At 40.0% G+C, this 13080-nt stretch overlaps 1 protein-coding gene across 3 annotated transcripts in view; it reads left to right on the top strand.

Annotated features, from left to right (window-relative positions):
* The window catches only part of LOC140458433 (cholesterol side-chain cleavage enzyme, mitochondrial-like), a 47562-nt gene that overhangs the window by 1356 nt on the left and 33126 nt on the right, over positions 1–13080 (top strand). The window contains exon 1 of one of the 3 annotated variants that reach the window (XM_072552982.1): positions 4982–5325. The exons of 1 other annotated variant lie outside the window; for it this stretch is intronic. In XM_072552982.1, coding sequence (XP_072409083.1) covers positions 5042–5325 — 284 coding nt within the window. In that variant the 5' untranslated portion in view covers positions 4982–5041. Of the gene's footprint in view, positions 1–4981; positions 5326–13080 lie in introns of those variants that run through there. One more of the 3 variants, XM_072552983.1, reaches the window with a different exon arrangement.

Below are 13080 nucleotides of genomic sequence, written 5' to 3'. Positions count from 1 at the left end.
TAAGAAGGATGTAGAGTGCACTTGCAATGCCAAGGCTATGGGCCAAGTGCTGGAAATTGGGATAAGAATAATTAGATGGTTGTTTTGGACTGGTGCAGACTTAGTCATACAGCGCAGAAACAGATCCTTTGGTTCAACTTGTCCATGCCAACCAAGTTTCTCAAACTAAACTCTGCCTCTGATAAACATGTTAGGTAACCGATGATGGGAAATGGGACATTGCATTTGAGCAAGTACTTTGAGCAAATTATTTGGTCAAAACTAATCTGTGGAAATTAAATCTCCAGGAATACATGTGACTAAAGTTGGCTATCCTAGTTCATACAAGTAGTGAGTCAAGATACTTTTTGTTATGCTGGTGAATGCGCAACATTGTTCAAAGAATTATGGCCCAATATAAATTTTGCCACAGTTAATAATTTGTTTTCTTTGATATAAATGCCTACAAAATCTATTTTTTAGCCAATAGCAAATATAGGTTTATAACATGTTAAATGTTATACATGTATAAATGTCAAGTCTGACAGGTGGACTTTCATATCACAAAATATTTTTGAAAGCAATACATGGAATCTTTTTTTATATATTCCTTTGCCAAAATTGCACCTTGTTGAAGGTAAAGGTAATACTAGAGAAACCGTTCCCTAGCTAATTATGCAACAGGACCTTATGCTTTTAACAATGTTTTCGCTATTTATCCATTTCCATTTTTAAACATTTTGTGGGATCTACTACCATTAGTGTTCTTGAAGATTGACAGCTGTTTCATAATAAAGGAAAATATTCCTTAAATGTCTCATTTTAGTCCGATAAAAGTAGTTCTCATGCAGAAAATCTGAATAAAAGCATTCGTGATGAGAGAAACAGAGTTAACATTTCAAACCTGATATGATTTCCTCTAAACTGATGGGAAATGGTGCTTTTTAATGCTATTGACAGGGTGGAAGAGCAAATGGGAAGATCGTGAGGATGCCAGAACAAAAGGGAAAGGAGTGTTATTATGGGTAAAGGAGTGATAGAGATGTAAAATGGGTATAAATGATAGGAGTGAAAAGTAGAAAATAGGTCCATTCACCTGACAATAAAGCAACAAAACAGAAGCAGAATATAACGGAGGATGAAATAGCGGTAGTTGTAATCAAAATGAGGGATAGAGTCATGTTCTGAAGTAATTGTATGCAGTATTGAGTCTGAGAGTTTGTAATGTGCCTCAGCGGAAAATTAGGTGTCTTTCAATTCTGACCATCTCAGATCAGTCAGCTGTCTATGTACAATCTTAGTGGATGGTCAGAACACAGTTATTTTTCTAAGCTTTTAATGCTGGTAACCTCTTTTTACTCATCGCTGTTTCCTACTAATAGCTTTAATGATTCTTGATAAGAAAGCTCCTTTTATTAGTGGACAGTGTTCATCTCAATTCAGCAACAAGAGGACAACCAGTCAGCCCAACACAATTTAGTTATTTATGTAATGGTACTTGACATTGCAAAATCTTCCATTGTGTTTCCCATAGGAGGCATTCAGACACTGAGAAGCAATTTGGAAAGATCAGGAAAGTAGCCAAAGGTGTGGTCAAATGTAGGTTACAAGAAAGCTTTTGAAATTAAGCAGTGTTTGCAAGGTTGAGGTATTTCAAAAAGGAAATCCTGTCCATGGCAGTCATTCTTGATGAGTCTGCTGTTGAACAGAGAGACAGCATGAGAAAGTAAAAATTGCTTTATTGTAGGTCCAGTTTTACTGTTGAATCCTCCCGTGTTAATGAGTGAATATTTACTTGTGTAGGTTTAAGAGTTGAATTGGTATGCATTAAGTGTCCTAGTCTCAAGATAAATACTAGGGCATTTTGAGATCAAGAACGAAGTGGTGTAGGATTTCTTGAAGAGCATTAAGGTAGCTAAGTCCCCGGGCCCAATGGTATCTACCCCAAGTTATTGAGAAAACCAAGAGAGGAGGTTGCTGGGGCCTTGAGCAAGACCTTTGTCTCCTCGCTCGCCACTGTAGGACTGGTGAGTAGCTAATGTTGTTCTTCTGTACAAGAAGAGAAATATGGATAATCCAGGAAACTATAGACCAGTGAGCCTCGCAACGCTGATTGGGAAGCTACTGGAGAGAATTCTTAGGGATAGGACTTACGCACATTTAAAAGAGCATGGCCTAATTAGGGACAGTCAGCATGGCTTTGTGCATGGCAGGGAATGTCTAATTAACTTGACTTTGTTTTGTTTGCTTTTCCATCTTTGGGCCATCTTCTGGGTCCCTCACATCCCCATTCACGAAGAGGCACTGACTGCTGGCTCAATTTCCCAATTCTGTAATCTACAAAGAGATGTCATCGGCCAGGAAAGGAAAAGGAGAGAAATAATAGCTGTTACCGGCACCCGCGTGTGCTAATCTTTGATAAGCAGTCGCCAGTGTTTCTCTTTTGAATACAAGTCTCTAAGTCTCTAGCATATTTCAATTGGGTAGCTACCGCTTAGTCTTTCTCACTGCCCTGGTACGTTTAATCTTCTTTACGATCTTATCTCAACCTTTCAGTAGTCTTTGCTCAGCTGGAACCACTGGCCAGACACCACAGTCTGTACACTTCTGTCCCCCCCCCCCCCCCCCCCCCCTGTGAGGGATGCACTAGGCCAAGTCCCCCTTTTACCAAGAACTATATTCTCCTTTATTTTCTCAGATCCCATGGTATCCTGCCTGACTATGCCAGATTCTGTTGAAGGAATTACTTAGTCTTAGACTTTGAGTCTTGTTTCAAGGAGCTGTATTTTTTGTGAATTCACAGAAAAGCAACTACAGCCGTCACTGTCTCACAGCACTCTTTCAAGCAGAACAGGCAGCCTATACTTATACAACGATACAAACAACTTTGTTTAGATTCTGCACTTTACAATAATTCAAGATAAAGATAAGCACTGTGCAGCTATCACCGTTGTTCTGCTCTTTATTTTCCTCAAGGAGAGAGAAACTAACGAGCTAAAGATGCATTCCCTCCAATTAGTTTAAGATATACTCCCTATATTTTGTCAAACTATAATTACGAAACCTCATTCTTTATCTCTAGCAGCATTTTATCACTAAAGCTGAGAGCCAAGATACCTTTTACCTTGGTCAAATAACCCATCATGCAGCAGTATGCTAAGTTTTTACTACTTTCACGCTTTATAAGAATTTGGTTAGGCCATATTTATGAGTATTGCTTTCAATTCTGGTGGCCACATTACAGGAAGGATGTGGAGGTTTTAGAGAGGGTGCAGAAGAGGTTTACCAGGATGCTGCCTGGATTAGAGACGATGAGCTATAAGGAGAGGCTAGAAAAACTCAGGCTGTTTCCTCTTGAGCAGCGGAGGCTGAGGGGAAACTTTATAGAAATCTGTAAAATTATGAGATGCATAGATAGGGTTGATGGTCAGAATCTTTTCCCCAGAGTTGAAATGTCTAATACGAGGGGGCATGTATTTCAGGTGAAAGGAGAGAAAGTTCAAATGAGTGAGGGGCAAGTTTTTTGCACAGAGAGTGATAGGAGTGTGGAATACAACCAGCGTTAGTGGTGGAGTCAGATACCAGAAGGGTATTTAAGGGACTTTTACACAAGTACATGAATATGCAAGGAATGGAGGGATATGGAGCAAGGGCAGGTTGAAGGAATTTGTTTAATTTGGCATCAAGTTTGGCACATCATGGGCCGAAGGCCCATTCCTGTGTTTTACTGTTCTATGTTCCACATTCTAAATATAGGTAGAACACTCAAGAACACACTAAAATTTGATCATTTGTCACTGATTTAGTGCTCCTTAGTCGCTATCTCAGAAATTAAAGATAGTATCATGACCAAGGTTAATTCCAGCTGTCACTATTTGCACTTGGTCACAAAATTTAAAAAAAAGGAGGATAATGAATTTTGCACTATTTTTTACATTGCTCCTTTGTTACTTTGGTCAATTTGAAAGCAGTTTTTGTCTCATTTCAAATGGCTGTACATTGCAATGAGGCAAGTGTAGGGGTTGAGTGGGAACGGAAGAAAAGTGAGATAGGGGAGTGAAGACCAGCAGTAAGATTGTTTATTATTGCAGATTAGCAGTTTATAGTTCTGTGGGAAATAATTTGGGCAATTGTATTGTCAAGAAAGACTGCCTTCAAACATTGAAGTTGAACAAAGAGCAACATGCAAAGTAAAATCTTCTTGGTAACCTCTGTCATCAACAAAGTTGTTACAGAAAGATCAGTGCTGAAGTAGCTTGGTTTCGATGCCAGATTATTAACTGGATTAACCTTCATACTTTGCTATTGTTGCATTTTAGTTTCATATAATTTTGCACTCATTGTAATTGAGATACTCAAAGCTTATTTTTTCTCAGTTGTCTGTTCTACTTGCAATTCTAGAAATTTCTTTGGAAGCACTTGCTCCCAATTTAGCTCTTTTTTTTATTGAAAAGGGAGGGAATGTCAAAATTATTTGGCACACTTTATCATCACACTTTCTTGGCACAGTTGAGCTTATTGATTCATTTTCCCTCCCTCTGATTGCATTAGCTGCAAGATGTGAGGTATTGAGAATTATGAAATTTGGCTGTCGCCAATGAAGATTTTAATAGCTATAATTACATTGCAAATAAAGTTTTTAATGTTATAGTATGGAAAATTATTAAAATATTAGACAATGAAAGTGATACGATCAAATTTTTGGCCTTATGGCAAATGTTATGGAGTACATTTCTAACTGCATAGAATTACACAACTCTATGTGGGGTTTACAGGACGCTGCTGCTGAGCATAACCTTCTCATGTCTGCAAACAGATGCAGAAGTTAAAATGCAAAACAATATGAAAAGCAACAGACTTGCAACCTTTCACCCAGTGGGACTACGTCATACCTTGCTTCCACTAAAAGATTAATGTTACTCATTAACGTTGGGTGACGCTGTTATTCAGAAGGGTTAAAACAGTCCTTGAATGTGGCATATAAAAATCAGAGTGAATGGAATAATCAGCAGTAGGACGGAACCACTTGAACCCATTTAGAACTGTTCGAATCAATGTTATAATGATCAGGGGAAGATTCAGATTCTCTGTATCTGGCAGCATTTATGATCATAAGATTTCCTCTGCCTTTGTAGAGAATGGCAGTCAGCTTCACATCCACAGGAATCATTCAGGAACTAGTGAACCGTATACATCTTCTGACCAAACACTCAAATCCTACAATGCGTTACCCGGGGAATGGAGGAGCAACTGGGTCAGTGTCTACACATTCTGGAAAAATGGTGGTATCAAAAATATGCACAATCTCATGTTAAGTAACTTCAATAAGTATGGTCCGATTTACAGGTATGTCAACAGCAATCAAACTAATTCGAATTGGATACGTTTAAGAGGAGCTGTATAAATTCTAAGTAATTTCTGTAATGTCATACTGTGTATAGCATAAGCGAATACAAAATCTGTACAAGATATAAACCAAAGGATACAGCAGTGCTTATCAAATTTTGGGGGTGTTCTGGAATCCTATATAGTGTGAAATTCTGTGGAATCCCAAACCTACCTCCCTGCTCCCCTTACTTCAGTATGCAAATACAGTGGAAAAGTGGAAGCAAGGTAAGGCACTATTTAAAGCAATGCAAAATTAAACTTCATGGTTAAATCTTAGTGATAAAATGTTATGCATTGTGTAATGTCAGCATATCACAATTATTTCCTTTTAATTTTCTGCTGAAATTTTTAAGTAAAAGGATTCTACATCTGATACAGTTTTCAAATGACCTGAAAATTGCCACAAACCCTTTGGGAATACTGGTAGAACTTCTGGGTTCTAAGAAACACTGAAAGAAAGAGAGGATAGAAACAAATTCATTACTTATTAGCATCAACATCTTATGAACTGATGAACCCCAAACAACTATTTTAAACAACAAATTTATGTTTTAAACCAATACCTGATAATTGGAGCATTGCAACTAGTGGTGTGCTTAGTGTCACAGAATTCAGTGCTGGGGTCACAGTTATTTGCATCATATATTAATATCTTGGATGTGGGAAGTGAATGTAGTATCACCAAGTTTGCAAATGCCACAAAAACAGCTGGGAGGACAAAGGGTGAAGGTGTTGCAAAGAGTCTGCAGAAAATATATACAAGTTAAGTCAGTAGGCAAAAACTTGACAGATGGAATGTATTATAGGAAAATGTGAACTTATGCACTTGGCAGGAACGATAGAAGAGCTGAATATTATTTAAATGGAAGGCTGCAGCACAGTGGATTTTGCAGGTCCTTTTGACTGAATTTCAAGAAGTTCAGCAGGTATCAGAGAAAGCAAATGGAACATCAGTCTTAATGTTTCAGGCAAAGGAGTATAAAAATAGGGAGGTCTTGCTAAAACTATACAAGAACTAGTTAGATCTCACCTAGAATCTTACAAACAGTTTTAGTCCCCATATTTACGAAAAGTTGGACTGGCATTGGATGCCACTGAAGATTCATGTGGTTGATTCCAGGTATGGAGGAATTTTTTTGAGAGGAGAGTTTGAGTAAGTTGGGCATGGACAAATTGGAGTTTAAAAAATGAGGTGACCTTATTGAAATATAAGATTTTTTGGAGGCTTAATGGGATAGATGCTGAAAGGTTATTTCCCCTCATCGAAGAGTCAAAGACCAATGGACATCTCAGAGTAAGGGGTTGTCCATTTAAGACAGAGGAGGAAGAATTTCTTCTCTCAGAGGGTGGTGAATCTGTGTGATTCTTTACTTCAGAGGTTGTAGAGCTGTGTTTTCAAGTATATTCAAGACTGAAATGGATTTTTAATAAGTAAGGCAATCAAGAGTTTATGGGCAAAAGGCAGAAAAGTAGAGTTGAGGATTTTCTGTTCTCATTGAATAACAGAGCAGCCTTGATGTGTCAAATGGCCTACTTCTGTTCCTAAGTCTTATTGTCTTATTGGTCAGATATATTAATTGCTGAAAAAGTATGTTTAATCAACCTGCACAGACAAATTTGATAGAGTTTTTTTGATGAAGTGACCAGGAAGGTTGAGGAGGGCAGGATGATGGACGTAGTATATATGGATTTCGATAAGGCCTTTGATGAGGTTCCACATGGTAGGCTGCTCTGGAAGGTTAGACTGCATGGAATCCAGACCAAACTGGCAAATTGATGACAAATTGGCTTGATGGTAGGAAGCAGAGGGTATTAGTGGATGGATGCTTGTTGGACTGGAAGCCTGTGACTAGTGGAGAGCCTCAGGGATCAGTGTTGGGCCTATTACTGTTTGTTATCCATGTCAATTATTTGGGTGAGAATGTACAAGGCATGATTAGTAAGTTTGCTGATGATACTGAAATAGGTGGTATCGTGGACAGTGAGGAAGGTTATCAGAAATTACAGCAGGACCTTGATCAGCTGGGGAAGTGGGCCGAGAAATGGCAAATGGAGTTTAATATAGATAAGTGTGAGGTCTTCCATTTTGCAAAGTTAAATCAAGGTGGGAGTTTCATGGTGAATGATAGGTCTTAAGGAGTGTAGTAGAACAGAGGGATCTTGGAGATTACGTTCACAGTTCTCTGAAAGTGGATTCACAGGTAGATAGGGCAGTAAAAAAGGCTTTTGGCACACTGGCCTTCATTAGTCAGGGCACTGAGTACAGAAGTCGGAAAGTTATGGTGCAGTTATACAGGATGCTGGTGAGGCGGCACTTGGAATATTGTTTTCAGTTTTGGTTACCTTGTTATAGGATGGATGCTATTAACCTGGAAGAATGCAGAAGAAATTTACAAGGATGTTGCCAGGACTCAATGGTCTGAGTTATAGGGAGAGGTTGGACAAGATTGGACTTTTTTCTTAAGACTGCAAGAGACAGAGGGGTAACCTTAAAGAGGTGTTTAAGATCATGAGATGCATGGATAGGGTGAGTGCACTCAGTTTTTTTCCCAGGGTTGGGACTAGAGGATTAGAAGGCATCAGTTTAAGGTTAGAGGGGAAAGAATAAAAGGAAACATATGGATATGTAATGAGTTGCCAGCAGAAGTGTTTGACATGGATACGTTGTCAATATTTAAAAGGTATTTGGACAAATACATTGATAGGAAAGGATTAGAAAGATATGGGCCAAGTGCAGGGAAATGGGGTTGGCATGGGCGGACATTTTAATTGGAATGGACCAGTTTGGGCTGAAGGGCCTGTCTCAGTGCTGGAGAACTCTATGACATATTGTGACATACCTCTGAGACAGATCATAACTCTCCTTTTAAAGTAAATTCAATATCCTCTTCTGTCACTGGTTGTGCTTAGGGCTCCTAATGTTCAATTATAATACCTCTCAATGAGGATGCTGTGTGGATAAGCTACATGGCCCTGATATCTTTCAAACATTGGCAGAGCTGGACTGCAATGTTACACCTGATCTATGAAGGCATTTGAATTTAGGATTCCAGAGATTAATCCTACCATGATCTTGATGACAGCTATCCACCTGATTTTCCTGCTTTTCAAATAAATAATGGTACCTTAGATTATCAAAACCTAAAGGCATATATGTGCTATTTTAGTCTCTAACACCACTAACCATAGTTCCAGGCTGCATCATGTATATAAATGTAGGTGTTGCCACAGCAGTTCAATCTCATTGGCAGCCAATCAATTCAGTTGGCTATATGCCCTGTGGAACAGATTAATGGCAACAACTCAATTCCTGGCTGGACAGGACTCAAGACTTACCTCCATGTTCTGACTGTAGATTGGACCAGCCTTCAGGCAGAAAACTGAAAAAGAAATCTAGCTGCTACCAGGATAAAGGGGCATTTTTGTACACAGTGTGCTTGGAGTTTCACAGCAGTTGAAAGCTAATAAAGTGGAGCTGCCTTCTGCCCATGAAAATCATGGAATTGGGCAAAGGAGCATACGCCCCTGTACATCACTTCAGTAATGTTCTGGATGCTCAAGTAATCTGCCACGAAATACAAAGCTTGGTGGCGCTGGCTGCTGCAGTGAAGGGATTAGTTTTAGTAATCAGCTTGTCATCTATTTTGTGCAACTTTGCAATGCTGGTGATGAAATCTGTGATCTGAAAGAAACAACTTCATTTCTGGGAATCTCTCTATAAGGTTACATTTCTGTGATTAAATGGTCATTTGAGAGTGTAGAATTTGAGTATTACTAACAAAAGCCACATTTTGTTGAAGCTTTTTTTCCTGTCTTGCACTCAGCAGGACAATTCACAAGAATACCAATTCAAGGGGAAAACCAACATTCATACTGCAAAAAAAGGAGAGTGCTGAGTGATTGTCAAGTGGACTTTGGTAGAGATATTACCATGAAGAATGTGTCAGTTTGATGATTGGCAGTTAGCTGGCAAGTTTTGTTTAAGTTTTAAACCATGCACATTGGCAAGGGCACTGTCCTGAGAAATGAACCAGCAATAGGCTTTCACCTCTTTGTTGCATTGAAAGGAGGGAGAATGTGTTTACATATTCTGTCTGCAGAAAAAAAAGGCCTTGAACATTAATGTATCCTTCACTATATGCAACAATGTCATCCTGCGAGCCCAGTTGACAATCCTAAATTAGTTGTCAACATAATCCTTTGATACAGAAAGGATTATCCAGCATGACTCCAGAAGTGTAAGCAATGTTATGGACAAAAGGATCTAAAGGATCATCAATAATGTCACATTACAAACTTCACAAGACATAAAATCCTTTATGAATTCAACTTCAGGATTCTTTAGCAGCAGAACTCTGGAGAACAACACTGAATAAGGATCAGAACCTGGACGTCCAGAGATAGACCTTGTTGGTTGGAATCATAGCCATTACCCAATTTAATGTCCGATTAAGCTAAGTTGGGTTGTGAGGCTTGCTTACTTGAGGCGGTCTTATTTTGATTGCCAAATGCAATAAAAATTAATTGTTTAAGTATTTGTTTGAGACATATCTTAAGAAGTGGCCCAATTAAAAGTAACTTGTGGTAATTTACACAACAGAATTATCCAGCAAATATTGTCTAATTCCAGAATTACCTATAATGTTGCTCAAGGTGTTGCAAGCTTTGCAAGTGCAGATGGGGTTGGATACAATTAGCACCTTATTTGTTGCACTCACCCAAAGGGATGTGTTGTTTGATACAGTCCACCAGTGATTGGGACAAGTGCCCCACATATCCAGCATCACATTGGCATTGAAATTCATATCACATTACTCATGGTGATTGGCAAAACGACTCTTTCACTTGATGTCAGCATATTGTTGGTGGAGAACACCAATCATGATGCTACTTGTAGTGTCGTGAAACAGCTAGCTTCACCTATTCCTCCAGCACTTGATAACTTACCCTTCCCACGTAATCTGAAGTAGATCAGACACTTTTAAATGCCAAGCAAGATTGCTCAAGTGCCTTCCATGAGTTTGTACTATACACAATGAGAAATGATCTCATCAAGGATAGCTTTTATCCCACTGTGGGGATAGGATGAATTATGTAGTGGCTGACTTGCTCGTAACAGTCCAATTTAGGGGAAAAGTAAATCGCACCACACAAACCTTGAGTTATTGATGGTTTATTTGTGAGCTCACGAGACAGGTTGACCAAATGGTCACAAGTTACTCCAACGGGATACAGAGAGTTGTGTGGTTATATAGGTTACAATCATTTAACAATTAGCAAACTGTTAATTGCAGTAAAATGAGCAAGTTAAGCACTTTGCCCAGTCACTCACCTCAGTCACGTAGTGTCTTGATAATGTTGGTTAGTAGCTGATAAGCAAGTGTTAGTATACAATAAGTTTTTGTAAAAACATTCCCATGCTGGGAAAGAATTCATTAGGTATCAGTATGGCTGCAAGGCCAACCACCTCACTGAGCCTGGGAAAGTACAAACATAGCAAGCAGACACAGATTCAGAATGGTTTCCAGGCTTTTAGATGTGACAAGATGGCTGCTTCAGATCTAACAAATCTCTCAATTCCTTCCCTTTCTTGTCTCACCAAATCAGGACGGCAGTTCAGAGGAACCGGCAAAAGGAGGGACATAACCAGACCTAGGAGGGTTGTCGGGCGGTGGGGGTTTAAGAGTCGTCCAGGTAACTGTCAGAGTCAAGGTCACCAGGCTCAAGAAAGTAGGAGTCAATGAAGTTATCCACTGGTGGGGGAACCTCCAAAACAGGAAGCTTTACAAGCTAGGACGAAGCAGGGGTATTCGGCATCAGTAGGGAGCCGAAACAGGCACAGCATTGTTTCAGGAAAATAATGAGAAGAGAGCGCAAAACAAAAACAGCACAGAGAGCCACAAGGCCCTGGAGTGTGGAAGCCCAAGAGCCAAGCAAACTACCCATCCAAGTCCAGAGATCCCAATAGGGGATAGTGCCATGGAGAGAGGAGAACAACTTGCGAATATGGGCAGCAATGTTCATAATGTTCTCACTAGAGGAAGGGATGCAGGTACAACAGTCAGAACAAATAAGGGCACAAGTGCTTCCTTTCTTGGCCAAGAGGTAGTCGAGAGCCATGCGATTTTGGAGAGCAATGGTGTGAACAGCGACCATCTGTGCATTGAGCAGGTCAAAGGCTGAAGATGTAGCATTAGTAATCTCTTCCAAAGTGGTTGCAATATGGTGAATCTCAACCTCAAGCTGGAGGGTGGCATAGGGAAGGGCAAAGATAGTTAAAAGATGCTGAAAGGTAGTAAGTGCGCTCTTCATAAGAGGTTTTGACATCTTGAAAGTTGAAGTGTGACAGTGGTAAAGGAAAGGGACAACATAACCTAAAAAACAGCTGCCAGTCCAGGAGGTAGGCAGCCAGGGGTCGGAGTTTTGGCCACAAATGAAGTAAGTGCCATTGAAGGCCAATAAATGATTGCGTTGGGTTCCAGTCCAAAAGGTGGTAAAAGAATTGATGGCAGTCTTGTTGGCAACCATGAGATTAAGTATGCTTCCATCTGCAGTGGACCGGTAAGCAAATGGAGGATGGTGTGAAGACATTTATTGAAACCAGGTTGCCATCCTGAAGGATGTTTGCTTTTAATGCAAATACTTCCTAGGGGTGTAAGTCATGGCTGTGACATTGGTGAGAAACAGGGATGGGTGTGTGTGAGAGAGATTGTAGTGAGGCTGGAACCAGCTTTTAAATGTGTCCATCTGATATCCTGCTGATCGCCAGCGGAGGTGGGAGTTATCCCCATAAGATGGTGGGGCGGTTATCAGCTACAGGAAGCTAGGGAGGGATGTGAAAAGTTGTTACAGCAGCAGAATGACCCTGATGTAGCCACCATTCAGCAGTGTCGGACTTGTTAAAAGGAACGGCTCAAGGGAACCCCACCTTTAGAATGGATAAGAATGTGCACAAACCCAGCAGCTGGAGTGGTTGACCTTCTGTGCATAAAGATATGTCATATAAAGGAAGGTGTTGAAATGCAATTCTTTGTTCAATGACACCAGATTATACAGAAGGCAAATACATGCAATTACAGAAAAATAAGCAAAAACAACATAATAAGTGTAATAGCAATCATGCTGAGCTATCTGCAGTCATAGGCTTTGGAGGTAACTTTGCAGAGTTCAACTGGTATCCCTCTTGGGATTGTGCCCTCTTGCACTGTATGATGGGTCTCCCCTTGACCTTGAGTACAGTTAGGGTTAAGAACAAGGAATGGACCTATCCATCTCAGAGAGAGAATTCCTTTCAAATGATTTAATCATAACGTAATCCCCTGGAAAGGGTGCATGGAATCAGTGGTAGGAACAGGAATGGCTACTTTGACAATGTCATGATTCTGAATGATAATTTGAGACAGGACCTTAGTATAATCAGAGACTCCTGTGTCAGGAGCAGAGCTACATCACGGAGGATAGGAGGCCTTGTCGCAGTAGGCATGGATCTGCCCATCAATACCTTAAAAGGAGTGAGGCCTGTTGTTCGGTTAACTTGATTCCGGATGAAATATAGAACAAGGGGCAGAACATCAGGCCTGTGCAAGCCTGTATTCTGTGATATTTTAGTAAGGACTGCTTTAAGAGTGCCATTCATCCTTTCCACCATACCTGAGAACTGTGGTTAATAAGGAATGTGATGCCTCCAGATAATCCCTGGAGCTCTTCTAATAG

Source organism: Chiloscyllium punctatum, chromosome 33 (assembly GCF_047496795.1).
Source record: "Chiloscyllium punctatum isolate Juve2018m chromosome 33, sChiPun1.3, whole genome shotgun sequence".
NCBI classification, from domain to species: Eukaryota; Metazoa; Chordata; class Chondrichthyes; order Orectolobiformes; family Hemiscylliidae; genus Chiloscyllium; species Chiloscyllium punctatum.
Note: the sequence above shows the minus strand (reverse complement) of the source record. Positions and strands in the feature narration are given on the sequence as shown.